This window comes from Ptychodera flava, chromosome 8, assembly GCF_041260155.1.
Source record: "Ptychodera flava strain L36383 chromosome 8, AS_Pfla_20210202, whole genome shotgun sequence".
Classification (NCBI taxonomy): Eukaryota; Metazoa; Hemichordata; class Enteropneusta; family Ptychoderidae; genus Ptychodera; species Ptychodera flava.
Genome location: NC_091935.1, coordinates 8667771 through 8684948, shown reverse-complemented (window position 1 = coordinate 8684948; position 17178 = coordinate 8667771). Strand labels below are relative to the sequence as shown.

At 37.2% G+C, this 17178-nt stretch overlaps 1 protein-coding gene across 1 annotated transcript; it reads right to left on the bottom strand.

The window, feature by feature from the left end:
- Nucleotides 1–321: 321 nt before the first annotated feature.
- On the bottom strand, nt 322–16726 carry LOC139138400 (ATP-binding cassette sub-family D member 3-like). Its single transcript, XM_070706768.1, has 19 exons — nt 16560–16726; nt 13677–13760; nt 13243–13294; nt 12650–12808; nt 12157–12183; nt 11647–11717; nt 10825–10948; nt 10180–10289; nt 9704–9933; nt 9155–9252; nt 8303–8394; nt 7741–7844; nt 7161–7236; nt 6505–6646; nt 6328–6393; nt 5517–5630; nt 4920–5015; nt 1960–2121; nt 322–1378 (listed from the first exon to the last, which is right to left on the bottom strand). Exons 1-19 carry the CDS (start codon nt 16676–16678, stop codon nt 1301–1303), a joined length of 2004 nt encoding a protein of 667 aa, XP_070562869.1. The 5' UTR covers nt 16679–16726; the 3' UTR covers nt 322–1300.
- Nucleotides 16727–17178: the final 452 nt, after the last annotated feature.

Below are 17178 nucleotides of genomic sequence, written 5' to 3'. Positions count from 1 at the left end.
TGTGAATCTGCCTGTGAAGTAAAGTAAATCTTTGCTGTTATAACCCCCCTCATCACTACGGTTTGACCTACCATCCTCTATTATTACTGGTAAAGATGGACCTGTTTACTGAGATTTGGGGTACGAATAGGTTACTTAAACAAAATAGATACTTTTATCAACTAGTTTACAGTACATCCTGAATAGTGTTGTTTCAATTTTCTTAAGCTTATGTACACTTGCAAACTTTGCAAATTTTACATATCGCAGCATTTCTTGCATTGAGGCTAATACTGGAAAAATGCGATAAAAGGTGATATTATGGTATGCAATACCATGGTATGAAATAGCTTTTTGTCAATAAAGAAAATTCAATGGAGTTTTTATTGCTTACATCTGTCATGATGAAAATCGCTTCATTGGAACAAGTAATATAGCAATCATATAAAACAGAAATCTCTCTCTTTTTGACAGAAAGTTTCAATATATCAGAATATTACATAGCAGTAACTTTTTTACAGTCAAAATATGTTTGCTCACTCAACATACACAACACCCACTGCATGAGGTATTCGGTAAATTAGAAAAGGTTTATTTAAAAATTATTTGTAAAATGCCCCTGAAAATAGCTTTTTTTAACCCTTTCACCAAAATGGTTTGGCCGCTACCCATTTTCATCAACGGTGAGTGAGGACCTGCTGACAGGCAGTTGGGGTGAAGTTCATATGGTTTGGCATTTATCGATTAGAAAACTCATTCTATTGCTTCCACTCCTCACTCACACTTCAAATATCATGAGAAAAGTCAAATTTTATCATTTAAATAATTTGCCATTACAGATATTTACATCTTTGGAGATGTTGTCTCTTTCATGAAAACTTACGTGTACATAAGACTACAGCTTGCTAATATATCGGCTTTGCCTGATATCAGTTAGGCTGTGAGTTATGAAAAATACACACTTCTATCATAACCACAACTCTTACTTGTTTGATGGGTTAATACAAGTAGTTGGTTTTTCTTTTGATGAAGATTCAAAGTTATGTTTCTCTATAACAATGTAATAATATCCGAATTACAAAACTTCGCCTGGTGTCTAAGATTTACTCATTGCTTGTAAGTGTACAGCATCTGTACACATTCTGACAAGGATAAAAAATGTTGAAAAAAACAATATCAAAAGTAAGAGTTGCTGTCCTTTTAAAATCAGTTTGTGATATTCTGGACTGCTAGACATGTTCCAATGCCCAAACACACAGATTAAGAAACACTAAAAGTTGACAAATGTTTTCAAATAACTCTGGTATCACCAAGGATGTATCTAAGAACCAAACTCCACAGTTTCTTCTGTGATTTCTTTGTATTCATACGCACCACGTCCATCCATGTGAAAATAGTACTGAGATACAGAGAGAGAAAGAAGGGAAAAATAAGAAGTACACATCATTATCAAATCAATGAAATTCAGCAGAAAGTACTTAGAGCCCCCAGGGTTCTATTATCAACAGTTAGCTGCAAAATTTTTAATGTAGTATTCAAGTGAGGTTCATAAATAGACTCTCTCACAGCCCCTAACTGGCTACGTACTATGGCTGGTGATGCCTAGCTCAGCACAAGCTGGCACAGCCAGCAAGGCATGCCAGGTCAATAAGCCAGGCTACACCAGCCACTGTGTGTAGCCAGCGAGGGAGTGTGAGAGAGTCAAGGCTCATAGAGAGAGCATCAATTTCGCCAAAGGTATACTGAGGGACTAGACAAGGTTTGTTGCTTTCTTGAAATTATCTAACGACTGAACAGTTCATCTGTAGATCATTTTAATGTCGAGAGCTGGAGAGGGACATACTAGTCAGTGCTGGACAGTGCCAAGATAAGAGTTGAAAACTCTCTGAGTTCCAGTGGCTAATCAGGAAAATGTCAATTTTGCTGCATTATTGGCAGGTTTTAAATCTCTACATCCAAATAATCAACTCTCTCACATACCTCATGGTGTTTCCATAGTGATTTTCTGTGGGAGACAGTGAACAAGGTGATTCCCTGTTCTTTGCAGTAGTTGTACATGAATCCCTCCACGTCAACACTGACAGCACTGGTGCACTCATCCAGAATTGCAAACTGGGGTTTTGTGGTAGAATACACGGGCATCTGTATAGATAAACAAGGTCATCGTTGATGACACAGTCCCCACTTGTTATGGGTACTTTGATTACATGTCCTCAGAGAGGATAGAGTCCTCTTCATTAATTAGGTCTGTGATAAAAATACTTTGATACAGATGACGCTCAATGGCCAAGAATGAGTTCAATGGTGATGAAAACATAAAACCAATGTAGGCCACCATCCTAAAGTTCATAAAATGAGTCAACTAGGAATTAATCAACAGGATGTGCAAAACATTTGTGCACACAATTCTAACACTTGACAGATTATCACTGGTACCATATTTCATAAAGTTTGATGCAGTATTTACAACACTATGAGATCAACATCTGTATCAAGTTTCATCACATTTGACGTTGTATTAATTTATGGCTATATCACCCTAATTAGGAAAGTTCATTACTTATGCAATTACAAATTAATTAAAATGACACTGATAAATGTCTTTTTCAATGTTAAAGCAATGTGAGCTTAACATCAGTAATCATCTGTATAAAGTTTCATGAATTGATGCAGTACATATTTCTTGACATATCAGCCTACTTACAAAACTTCAATAATTGACATGTTACTGCTACATGACGTGAAACAAATTGACGAGCATATGTATGAAATACTCGTAGGTCAATGTCCTTGTACCAACTTTGAATGATACTGGTGGAAATATGTCTGATTATGGCTCTGTACATTTGAAAATTGTAACAAAATCACCGCCATGCAGCAATATTTGATCTTACTGTTTCAAAACTCAACACGTATATGTATGACGTAAGTCAATGTACATGTACCAACTTTGAATAAGATCAGTTGAGACTTGCCAGAGTTATGGCTCTCGACATGAAACAACCATAACAAAATTGCTACCATGTGGCCATATTGGACCATCTCGTGAAACCAATCGACATACATAAATAAGTCAATGTCCTTGTACCAACTTTGAATAAATTCGCTTGATACATGTCTGAGTTATGGTTCCAGACATGAAAAAATCGGAATAAAATGGCCACAAAAACAAATCAATGTGCATATGTATGACATAGGTCACTGTCCTTGTACAATGATTAAAATTGGTGAATAAAATAAGTTGAGACATGCCCAAGTTTTGGCTAAGGACACAAAATTGTAACAAAATGGCTGCCATGCAGCCATATTGGATCATATCATGAAACAAATTGACATACATATGTATGACATAGGTTAATGTCCTTGTACCAACTTTGAATAAAATCGGTTGAGATATGCCTGAGAGTATTATGGCTCTGTACATGAAAAAGTCGTAACAAAATGGCCACAAGGCAGCCATATTGGATCATATCACATAACAAATGCATATGTATGACATTAGTCAATCTCCTTGTACCAACTTTGAATAAAATCGGTCGAAACATATCTGAGTTATGGCTCAGTACATGAAAACATCGTAATAAAATGGCTGCCTGGCGGCCATATTGGATCGTATCACATAACAAATCGACGTATATATGTATAACAAATTGACGTGCATATCTATGACATTGGTCATGTCCTTGTACCAACGTTGAATAAAATCGGCTGAAACATGTCTGAGTTATGGCTCTGTACATAAAAAAATCGTAATAAAATGGCCGCCTGGCGGCCATATTGGATCGTATCACAAAACAAATTGACGTGCAGATCTATGACATTGGTCAATGTCCTTGTACCAAGTTTGAATAAAATCGGTTAAACATGTCTGAGTTATGGCTCTGTACATGAAAAATCGTAATAAAATGGCCGCCTGGCGGCCATATTGGATCGTATCACAAAACAAATAGACGTGCATCTGTATGACATATGTAGTAATCCTTGTACCAAGTTTGAATAAAATCGGTTGAAACATGTCTGAGATATGGCTCTATACATGAAAAAATCGTAATAAAATGGCCGCCTGGCGGCCATATTGGATCGTATCACAAAACAAATTGAGTGCATATCTATGACATTAGTCAATGTCCTTGTACCAACTTTGAATAAAATCGGTTGAAACATGTCTGAGTTATGGCTCTATACATGAAAAAATCGTAATAAAATGGCCGCCTGGCGGCCATATTGGATCGTATCACAAAACAAATTGACGTGCATATCTATGACATTAGTCAATGTCCTTGTACCAACTTTGAATAAAATCGGTTGAAACATGTCTGAGTTATGGCTCTGTACATGAAAAAATCGTAATAAAATGGCCGCCTGGCGGCCATATTGGATCGTATCACAAAACAAATTGACGTGCATATCTATGACATTGGTCAATGTCCTTGTACCAACTTTGAATAAAATCGGTTGAAACATGTCTGAGTTATGGCTCTGTACATGAAAAAATCGTAATAAAATGGCCGCCTGGCGGCCATATTGGATCGTATCACAAAACAAATAGACGTGCATCTGTATGACATATGTAGTAATCCTTGTACCAAGTTTGAATGAAATCGCTTCTTGCATCTCTGAGATATCTGCGTGAACGGACGGACGGACGCACACACGCACGCACGCACGCACGCACGCACGCACGCACGGACATGACCAAACCTATAAGGCCCCCCGGACGGTGTCCGTGGGGACTAAAAACGTTGGTAGTAGTGGTTTCACGTAAAATCTAGTGGCAGGGCATAAAATGATGACACTGGTTTTATTCTGAACTCTATGCCAGTCTGAATAGGCAAGAAACAACAAATCTGAATTAGATAAACTTCTTTTACACAAAAAGATGAAAAAATATGTGACACTTTCTTTGTGCTAGCATCCACTGTGGCAAATGGCGGACTTACAGCAATTCGTTGTTTCTCTCCTCCACTGAGTACATCCATCCAATCCTGCACAGATTCCCAGCCTCCTTCTCTCTCTAACAAGTATGCAAGCTGAACCTACACATTCCATGGAAAGATTTTATAAAAGAATATTTTTGTATCAGTGAACGAGTGCCACATTAAATCATTCAGAGTTATCTAAGGAAACGAATATCATGAAGTGCTTTATTTTTGGAAAAGTTCACCACTTATGGGGCTCATTTTAAAGCCAATGATGTAATTAGACTTTTCATCAGCTTATCTCTGTTGAAATTGAAATTTTATTTTCTCCATACAGTTAACACAGGGATGGCAGCCATTTTGAATTTTAAATGTCAGTAAATATAGGGTAATTTGTATCTCTAGAGCAAAATTTTGGGCGGTAACCCCTGATTTTGAAAAGGAATAATTTAGAGGATCCTCACGGAAAGTTTGAGTAAAAATTTAACCCTTTCACCCCTATTTCTCTCTCCAGAGGTCCAACTCTACCATTGAAAACAATGGGATTGGTTCAAACCACAGTGGTGAAAGGGTTAAGTCTTTCAATTTTGAGGTGCGCAATACCGTAACAAAACTGACCTTATCCAGGTATTCAAGTAGCTGTTCATCTGTACCACCTTCTCTCACCATGTCAAACTTTGTGTGCGGATAAATGATCTGGTCTCGGAAAGTCCCCAGCGTCATGTAGGGTCTCTGCAAATGTAAAAAGTGGTCGCTGATGAAGCTAGCCAGTGCTGCTGCCAATATGCAGTGTCTCGGATAATTGCAGCTTATTGGTCAGCTGAAAATCATTGATATTCATGAATAATTTCAAAACGGCCAATCAGGTAAAAAAATGGCCTTAGTTCCAGACTCCTTAAGTTGCTGTGAATCTGGTGTCACAAAATATCATGCTTGGGGATCTCAGGCAATCAGTTTTTAGGACAAAAGCATGATTAAATTAGAAGTCCACCAAAACACAGTTCAAAATGCAGAAAGCACATAATAAAACTTTGCACATAATGAACTGTAAGCAATCATGTATCTGAACCACATGTATGAAAATCAACTTAACTGCTTAAAGTTGTTCCCCTGATTTACCAAAATATTCAAAAAATCTTTGTATTTTACATTTTCAAGCAAAATATTTTTTTTTCTCTAAAATGCCACTTACCTTTTCACAGAACAGTCTGTTGGTATGGGATCTTCTGACTCTACATATCAATTTTGTTCTTAGGATTTATCTTGGGAGGACAGCAAAGACTGCTGTCAATAATAGTATTTTGGGTTTGGGGGACACATCCTCTTTTGGGGGACACATCCTCTTTTGGGGGACATATCCTCTTTTGCCTCTCTTCAGAGACGTATTGAGCTCTGTACACTGATGATTGATTTTGCAGGTTGAACTTACCTGTGGTATGTAGAACAGTTTTGCCTTTTCAGGTTTTGTCATCTTACCACCAAACAACGGCCATAACTGGAAAAATGCAAAAAATAAAAAAGGTCAATATATAGAAGAATAGATAACTTGTTAAAAATCATTAAAGTGATGTTTGTTTTGGCGAATTTTGAGATTCATGACACTCACCTCGCCCAGGACTCGAAATAATGAACTTTTACCGCAACCATTTGGCCCGCATACCAGGACGTTTTTACCAGACTCTACTTCAAAATTCATGTCTTTGATCAAGACATCTCCGTTAGGCGTCACCAAAGGCACATGTTCAAATCTGTTAGTGTGAAATACGAAACAAATATGGACTGCTCATTAAACAAATGCTGATAAAAAATAGTTTCTCAAGTTATGAAAACGCTTGCAAATTAGAAACTGTTTACAATTGTAGCTGAGTTGAAGATGTCAATTCACAGGACTTTTCTGGTTACCTGTGGCATGAAGCGTTTCTTTTATATGTTTGAAGGGCAGCATAAAGCAGCATCTGTGTAGCTGGTGATTAATAACAGGGATGGTGAGCAAACACATTCGGTCTTTCATGATTCAAAGCATCAGTATTAACATACATCTTGCAGCCTTGCTTTGCAGCCCTGCATAGTTTTTCCTCGTTTCTATAGAACATTCACTGAGATGTTAGACAACTTAAATGCCAATTTAACTGTTCCTTAAATGAGCGGTCTTGACCATGGAATACCGCACTGGGTCCATTCTGAACTGGCATCAATCTTTCAGAACAAAACTGTCAATCTTTCAAGATTAAGTGTGATGCAAATGTGGGATAAAAAACTCACTTGATGATTTTGTCTTTGAATATGACTTGCCCACTGCCCGGCACCAACGGCTCCCTGGTGTCTTCGCTATCTGAATCTACAAACAGTCAAAGTGTCAGTTGACAGGAAAGAGCAAAGAATTGTTTAACAGAAGGGCTAGGCATTATGATTTTGAAAATGAAAATCATTCATCTAAAAATCAGATGCTTAAAGCACACTGCTTTGAAACTTTAGTTTGATGCACGCAGATTGTGAAACTATCGTGCATGCCATGTATAGTGAATCTGATACGGATTCTCCGAGAAACATATGTACAAAACTTGTCAATGCCCACAAAATGTCATCCTGTCAGGTTCTAAACATCATAGTTTTGCAGTTCAAAACTTACAAATCTAGTAACTCTATGAAGTACAGTGGATGCAGTATTACAATGAAATGTGATGAAAGTTTACTTAAAAGCAAATCCAAAGTGCATTTTAGAAAAGATGTTTCAACTAATTTTATGTGCCATAATTTGTTCACAAAATGAAGGTTTAGAGGAAAAAAATTCATTCTCTGTGTGTGATAACTATTATTTGTGCAAACAGGACAGATATTTTACCTCTGCTTGTAGACATGATGGATGAACTGACCATTGTGCGTTCATAATGTCCTCTGTTCAAATCATCCAAGACTGTCATCAGTTCTGTCACTCTAGCTGTGAAACTAGCAAGACATCCAAGAAAACAAACATGTAAATATCATACTGGACTTCATGTGGAAACACCAAATTGTATAATTTTTTAATTGGATATGAATCAGACATGTACAGATACATTTGGTCTGTTTCAACACGTCTTTACAATGTGAATATACATCATGCTGGTCTATTGCAAAAAAGCTTGTCTCTGGGTTGCAGGAATGATGGAGCAGGAAATATTATGCCCTGTAAACCTAATGTGCTTTATAAAATGAAAGACGTTTTACTGCAGAACATTTTCATTCATTAGGTGTACTGCTCCATATCCGAATTCAATTGATTGTGTTTAATAAAATAACAATAAACTCTGGGAGTTTACCACAGCATGAGCAGACCCTGTCTTACAATAATGTTGTAATGCCTACAGATGATATAGAAATAATGTCCTGCAACAAAATATGACAGTACCCTAGTATGTCCTTACCCAGAAAGTCTTGTCATTTCTCTGCCTGCTAAAACAATTCTACCAATTGCTTGTGCCATTCTGACTAACATTCGTCCTGATTTGTAATAGTCCTGTACACAATGGAATATTATTAGTAATTAATTTCACTTACACATAAAAACTAAGGATCTTCCTTTTCTGCGTGTGCAAAAGGAAATTATTTCCTGTCTATTTTCAAAATTTCACCCACACTTCACATGTTTCCTGTTTTCTGATTTTGACTTGTCTGTTTTTTGTAAAAATGGTCCTCAAAGCTGAGCAAATAACTGACACAAGTACATGTGAGTCAGTACACCTTCTTCAGGGGTGTTGCATTCACCCTGCCATAGCTATACCTACGTATGACCCAATTACATTGATAGGAGTGGTTGCACCAGAATTTGGCAACGTGGGGGTGACAGATATCTGATAATCAGATGTTAGGTTGATGTTAACATAAATCTGTGATGGATACTGTTTGGCATATATTGACAAACAGAGGTAAAAAAAGAAAGAAAGAAACAATAAACTGAGAGAAGATGTAGGAAGCTGTGTTTTTCACATTGGTAACAATGCATTCAATGATATTTTCTAAGCAGAATATGGGAGTAGAGCTTGAAAAAAGAAATAAACAAACACACATACCCATTTGGTTTCAGTATCGTTGCGAATTTCAATGGTACGTGAATAACACTGTAAACAGCTTTCATTTGAATTACTGTATCAAGAAAACCTCGCAAAGAATAGGAAAATTCTGGACCTGCAAAGTAGATTCTTCTCAGCAGAAAACAGTATGTTGTTGGAATGAAACACCATCATGATCACATTGTTGAAAAAATATAGTTAGCTCACCTCCAGACGCTCATTGTGTGTACTGTTTTCGTGCCTCGGGTTTGTCAGATCCAAGAAGGGACGACTGACAACCAGGTAGCCTACCACAGTAGCAACATCTGGTAATGAATGAAAAAGAGATTGTCCGTTTCCATTGAAATCTACATAAATCTTGTAAGTTTCTCCCGATTCAAATACATGCTATGAAAAAGCTAATGATTGCTAATGCTTATGAAATTTACAAATAATTTGTAACTTTTGTTTTTTCTACAAACATTGAGAAATACTTTTAGCCTAGTGAGATTAGCCTATGACCTCAATACTGTTGAAAAACTAAAGAAAGATCATTTAGACTGATATACTGGACATGCTTAACAATATACTGTTGCAGTGCTCACTCTAACTGCCTCACTAATTTTGCTACAAAGGCACGCTCATCGACAAGGCATGTTTTACACAAGTGAGATCAAAATCAAAATGTTATGACAATCACATCATGTTAATGATTTTGTACAAATAAGAAACACTGAACAGATGTTTAGGAAGCGCAAACAAAATTTCCACACTTACATTTTGCGATAATGTTGTCAACAAAGCCCATGTTGAATCTGAACGTGACAAAGTCATTGAGATGAGAGATGAGTTTATGGAACGTTTTCCTGATCGTTGCTTTCTCTTTCTCACCGCCTTGATAGAAGGCTACTTCTTCGCTGTTTGTGATCAGACGTGAATTGACGTATCGGAATTCTCCTTCCAATCTCTGTTCGGTGATGGTCATTTTACCTATTGGTCGTCTTAGTCTGTTATACAAAGACATGAGAAACGATTGTCAGACAACATGCACAGAGTTACACAATGGGTTTGACAGGACAAGGAGTACAAAATAGCGCCCTCTTGAGGCAATAATTGTGCAAAATTTTGTTTCACATTTTCACTATGACAAGCTACATAAAAGGATCTGTAGCAGGTAAACATTTGTTTACAAAATTTGCACATTCTTCAAAATCATGAAACTCTGTCTTCACTTCATAGATTTATGGACTTACCTGGTCAGTAGCAATCCAGAGATTGCAAGGTATCCCATCATAGAAGCAGGTCCCTGCGCACCAATGGCGCTTGTCAATTCCCGGATGTAAATAATAATGTCTAATAAAGGCTGTGAACAGAACACACTCAATACATCAACTTTTAGTACTCCATGTTATATACACAAATCATGTGTCGTGTACAATGTGCAGTTTATATTGTTGATGTAAAAATTCTAGTCCAGACTGTAATTCAATTTTGACAATACTATTGGACATTACCCCTTCTAAGGTAACCAGTTGAATGCTGGGAATTTCCACATGATTTGAGGAGAAGAACATGAAATGATATTTAAAACAGAATTACAGATAAAAAACTTAAAAAGATACCAAAAGTCAGTGCTGATGCAGCTTGAATTCTTTCTTGATAGTGTACGACGCACAAAATAGTATAATAATATGGAGCGCTGTTGCGAACAAAATATTCTCTTACCAAAAACTTTCATGCAATAGCAATATTTGTAAATTTTTCATACGACGATATAAAAAGGGTACAATCCTTTAAAAATCATAAAGTGGTCTGGTCCTGTTGTTCGCCATGGCAATGTTGGACCGCCACATTGGTAAAATGGGGGTGAAAAGGTTCAGTGGAAATGTTTGGCTGACCTTGCTCAGGTTGGAGTAAAGATCGACAACACTGTTGCAGAACTTCTCAGTATCTTGCGTCAGCAGCTGATCAGCGTTCGATATCCTGTTATCCAGGTTACTCATCTTGTAGTATGTGTTGCCTCTGGAGAAAACAACAAACAAACGTGTCATACACAAATCTACGTTTCTGTGTGTTGCCATAGGTTTACATGGAGGTCATGAGGTCAATTGAGCCATGATCGTATACACAATAGTAATTAGAAAGTGCCATTTAGCTTATTGAACTGCAACTCATTTATAGAAAACATAATGATACAACCAAGAATCCTACAGAATGCTGTATTTAACTGAAAAATGATGAAATCTCAGGACGCCTCGCTTGAGTTTGCGGCAATTTTTCTTTCATGATAGAACAACCCTGTGACCTTTCTGGACCTGTAGATTCATGTATCATTTTTTAACATTGTTGCCTGGTGCGAAATAAATTCCCAGTGTACATAATGACACTGACACTGTAGCTGGCAAGCAACAGCCTTTATGTAGTTCTTGTATGTACATTCGTCACACAGATACAACACCATGACACAAACACAAGTGAATACAATATCATCTAGTTTTGTAAATCGAGATGAGTTAACCCTTTCACCCCCAGATCCCTGTATACAGGTCCAACTTTACCATAGAAAACAATGGATTTGGGACAAACCATGGTGGTGAAAGGGTTAAAGTTGCATCCACTATTATTCTAGCAATCACATAGATAGTATCTATTGTAGATACTATCCATGTGATAACAAATGTAGGGAAGTTGATGTGAAACTTTGAAGTCTCTTCTCTTACCTGAGATACTTTTCATAGAAATGATTTGTTAATCTGTCTCGGAATCTAAGCTTCAACATATTTAACCCATACTGAAATGAGGAAAAATTGACAGAGATTAGTTTTAATGCCAAAAATCTAATACAAAAGAGTATATTCACAGTTCGATTGTTGTAATGATAAATTTGTACACTCAAAAACATAACTATGATGAAAGCAAATCAGATGTTTATGTAGAGCAATGTGATAAAAGACTGGTATCCATGGATACCATATTTTGTTTCATGAACAGTACAGATGGCTGCTTCAATCTTTCTTGGAAGTTACCGGGGAATCTATTTATTACTTTTCCTCGCATTTGTATTAACGGAAAGCCTAACAGAAGTGCTGTTCACACTAGCCTACCCACTACTGACACTCAACTTGTCATGACTTGAAATGATAAACATTCATATTTCTGTCAAATCATTATTTTATCAGTGAGGACACACACATCAACAATATTTGTCATTCCATTCTGATCGATCTTACCTTCAACAAGTTATTGATTATTGAAATCTGAAAACAGGACAAAAACATTCAAGACAGGATCAGTATTTCATTTTCTGTCTGATATGTAATCAGGTTAGATGTCTACCATCTTACTAAAATAATATGAACCAAGTGCAGTTACACAGGTTTTAAAGTATCTATAATGATTAGTTTCACCAGCTGATCAACCCATATTTTTTTTATCACATCATCTGTTTCTTCACAATTCTGGCATATTATCAAAGTGTGTACAACCACAACATCAAAGAGCATCAGAGTTTATGACATCCCTTGGCTTAATATTTTTTATGGTGGATCTTTGATAAACAATTAATGAAGAACTGTTTCTGGTTGCAATAAAATTTTATACTTTAATTATCAATTTTTCATTCGGATGTACACAATGTACAACATTTAAAGGTATACATACACCACGACTGCTAACTTCTATGGTGAATGATAGTGAAATCACATCATGAGAAACTTCACTTACCCCTGGCATGGCATAAATAAATTTAAATAGATGAACTTTAAATAAATCCATATCTCGACCTATGATAGCACTTTCAATTGCTGTACCATTGGATATCATCCATACATCACAGTATGTCCTAGCTATCAACATGGCCGCTATCAGGACTATATACCCAGACTAAAATAAACAAACAAACAAACAAACAAAAATCAAACATTTTATTACTTTTTTCGGTGGTCACAAAAGGCTAACAAATACCATTTTTTAATTTATGCTCTGAATATGCAAAATATTGTACAACAGCCGCATAATCTTGGCAACGTTTTACGGAAGGAAATGGTAAATATATAAATTACTAAGCTCAAGCAATGTTTCCACAGAAAAATGATTTTAGAAAAAATAGCTTTGTGAACCTTACAAATCTCAACATATTTTACAGAAAATTTTATTTGAGTGATTAAATTTGTATGTATGTACTTTATTACAGCTTGACTAGCAAGATATTCCTTCAATATGGAAACAACAATTATGGTTTACATTAGCGGTACTTTCTCACTTACTGTGATTTTTATAGCATGAACATTAATATGAATATGTGATACACAGCTTACCTCTGGCGTGAACCATCCTGGTACAAGCACTTTCAAAATTCTTATCTTTCGACTGTAGAAGGATTGGAAAATACATTACATTCCATAATTGTCATGATAAAAGTTAAATTTGTGCCAGTAGTATAGGTAACTAGGTTGGTTACAGTTTCCTCTTCAGCATAAGATTTTCGGTCAAGAATACTGCCTCGCTATCCATCAAGATTTGCAAACCCAAGTGCTGGAATTGGACAGCTAGATTCTGGGATATACTATTCTTTATACATTCTCGAAGTCTACAGCCTAGTTTTGTATTTACCTGTTCTGTGAACTCAAGAAAAAGAAATCCACGGCTAGCTTCTGACTTATGAGGTTTTTCCATTGTCTTTGGCAGTCTTGCTTGTTCATATTTCACAACTCAATTATGCAACTCCTTTATGATAGGAGGAAACACTTACCGGACAAACACACCATCTATGGCGGCCCTCTCTTTACTTTCACCTTTCTGTTCTGGAACTATTGACAGATTGGCGGCACTCGCTCTGAAACAGAATCATAGATGTACCAAAATAATCTTTCATTGACGTCAAATGCAAGACTGCATGTTTATCACAGTAAAATACCGGCTAATGTGCAGCATCTCGGAAGCTGTTATTCAATTGGTTGACTTAATCTTACCATTACAGACTCCCTAAGTTGCTGTGAATAGTGGCAAGCAACAAATCATGATCTAACACACTAAGCACACTGCACATCAGCAGAAAAATTCACACCTGAAACAATAAATGGTACTGGAACGTTGTTCTCTGTGTGAGAAAGGAGGGGGCCATTCATCGGCACTACTCTGGTCTGCAACAAAAGGCACAAGGTCTTTGGCATATTTAAAATATGTGTCTAGACATTGTTGCTTGAACTTCAATTTTATAATTTTTTTATTTTTATTAAACCTTGTTTAACGAGGGTAGCCTGGTAAGCTTCAGTAAAGATGCTTATCTTCCCCAGGGCCCTCAGATGAACATACAAACTGATACAAAGCAGAACAACATGAAACATGACTGACAAAGCTAGAACAATACAATGCACAGAAAAAAGTGGCCAGGAGTCACCACCTGCACACAGGAGAAAAAATGCACAATCACACTAGATAACAAAAACAAATTTAACAAGAAAACTAAAACTCACAAACACAAAAAATTATACCCAATAAGCTTTCAGGTAAGCTGTTTTAAAACAGCTTAATGAGTTACTACATCTTACATTAAAATCGACATTATTCCACTGATTAGCACTATTTACAGTAAACCCTTTTCGATAAAAATCCTTATTTGTTGCAGGAACCACTAACAATTTTTGCATCCTGGATCTTGTAACTCTTTATGATCAATTTCGGTAAAAAGACTTGTCATATATTGCAGTGCAAGTCTGATTATTTAAACATTTAAAAACCAAACAAATATTCTTATATACTAATTCTATCTGGTAATGGCATTATATGAATTGTTTTAAATAAATGCTCGGTCGAAGCATTATACCTTGCATCAAACATCACTCTTATAGCACGTTTCTGAATCTTATGCAACCTTTTCATAAACGGTGATGCTCCCCATAAATGACAACAGTAATGCAAGTGTGGTAACACCATTGGAATCGTATTCCTCTTCTATTAGACGTGATTGGCTCTAGGCATGCAGTGTACCTGTACTCTAAATGCAGTTGATGGGAAAGGCACCATGGAGGAACTGTATGAGTGTTTAGTGTAGACTGAAAAGTCAACGAGAACTGTTGACAAATGCTGCAAGTCACAGTGATGGAGTCAAAGTGAGGGTATGGCAGTGACATTACTGTGTTATCTAAATGATCTGAGAGATATCCTGAGTTCCTGCACCACATTTCAAGTTCAAAGGGTGCAGTTGAAAATCAGAATTGCGTGTGCCCCTTTTCTGTCACAAGCTTACCCAGAGGTCATTTGAAGAGTTTCCATTCAAAGTCAGTGTAGCGTGAACTTTTTGAACTCCGCAGAATTGAAGTTTCCCTGCTACTGTTGATCAAAATGTTGGTCTATGTATAATTTGTTGTTGAAAGGGAATGAGTTTGTGTCTGAAAACAGGGACATGATGCAAACCCATATGTACTGTTCTCTGGCTCAGACTCAGCTGAGGTCAGTTATTTTTAGCCAAAGTGAAGGTATTTGTTGTTGTTGGCCTAAGCAAATCGTGAAGTAACTTATTGTATAGTGAAGGTATCAGAAAACACCTATGAAGGCACTGAACCTAACAAGCAACCCCTGCCACTAGGAGGAGTAACTGTGCTACTAAACACTGCAACAATCAATTATTCCATGGGACCTAGGAATAGAAGTGAGATCTCCCATATGCTACAGTGACAGCCTATACCACATAACCAATACCAAGTTGGTTGCAGTGTCACAAAATCCTACAATTTTAAATTGCATTTATTTCATAGGCACGTGCAGCCAATGCTCGATGTAGTGATGCAGAGACAGGCTGTTATAAAACTAAATAACCCCCCCCCCCCTTCCCCCTCCCAATCCCTCTCGGTCTTTTGATTGGTTGAGGTCACTGCTAAATGATAATCTCTTTAATCTGGATACTTTATAATCCATTTGATGATGTAATAATAGGGTTGTCTTTTTAACACATCTTGTATCTCATCTGGAAGTGTGTGCTGTGTAATAAAGATTGATTGATTGATAGAATATCTTTAGGTAAAATGAGTATCGCGTGTTTTTTTTCCAAATCGATGCGAACTGTCCAAGTACACGTATTGCCATATTGGACTGATATGAAAAACTGCACACGAACATCTTTTTTTTGCACGAACAATTTCGTTGGCTGCACCTGCCAAAGCCTCGCGATTTTAACATAGAACATGTGTCCCACCGAACTATTGTCGGCTGCCCCACTCTCTGGACGCTAACTGTATACGTAGATGATCGGACCATAGACAAGACAGTAGAGAAACTACGATGGTAGTCTATGATCGGACTCTGGATTTTGAAATCAACTCAATCTTCATCGCGATAGTCCCTCAATCATGTTTGTCAATCCACATGTACAGATCGTGGAGACTACCCGCTACGTAATTTACGCCGTAATATCCTACTGAGTATTGGCACCTTAAAAACACGTAACTGATTGGAAACTGTGTCCGGCCATGGACTTTGAACAGCCTAACAAATTAGTGACCCTGCCGTCCCCAACTCCGCAGGTGAACCGAGAGCGAGACGCCGGTAACAGTGCGGCTATGCGGCTAACCGGCGTAATAAACCAAAACACAGTGTTGCAACTCATGACGGCGTTCTTCGCCGAAGGGAAACCTACCCTTTCCTCATTCGTTGTCTTCTCTTCCTGGCCTGATTAAAGTAATAAAGACCGACCAGTGCCACTAAAGCACCGGCTGAGGTCTTCGGTGAGATCTTTAGTTTGCTGAACACCGCCATGACAGTGAGCCAGTGAGAGAGAACTCGAACGATTGTTGGTCAGTGGGGTTAAAGGTCGATATGTAGATATAGAAGCGGCGAACTGGAAAAGCGAACGGATAAATAAACTTGGGCGTTAGAGGGCAGCAGCTTGGTAACTCGTCACGAAGTCAATTTGAAAAGTTTCTGAGTAATTTGTGGACAACTTACAGTCAATGTGGTTTTAATATAAGAGCTCATGATACGGATATGTGTATATTGTTGTTAAAAGAAAATATCAGGTAATACAAACATAAGGAGCTTTGTCTTTGTATGTTTCTTGATTCCTAAAAGGCGTTTGATAGAGTTAATCACTGAACCCTCCCAGAGAAGTTGATTATATTGTTCGTCCTCGTTCAGATTTGTTTGTTTGTCAAAAAACTGCATCCTCTACTTCAATTCATGTGTGTTATTTAATGTTGGGAATGGCGTTCGACAGGCAGGAATTTTATCCCGCTTCCTTTTAGTGTCTATATTTGCTT

Bases quoted from the DNA above. Each gene is read 5' to 3' on its own strand.
- LOC139138400 (XM_070706768.1), bottom strand. From the start codon at position 16,678: ATGGCGGTGTTCAGCAAACTAAAGATCTCACCGAAGACCTCAGCCGGT. The intron at 10,290-10,824 runs GTCAGCCAAACA...TTCTGTTCACAG, and splicing joins TTTACTCCAACCTGAGCAAG to CCTTTATTAGACATTATTAT. The intron at 1,379-1,959 runs GTATGTGAGAGA...TCTGTATCTCAG, and splicing joins CACTATGGAAACACCATGAG to TACTATTTTCACATGGATGG.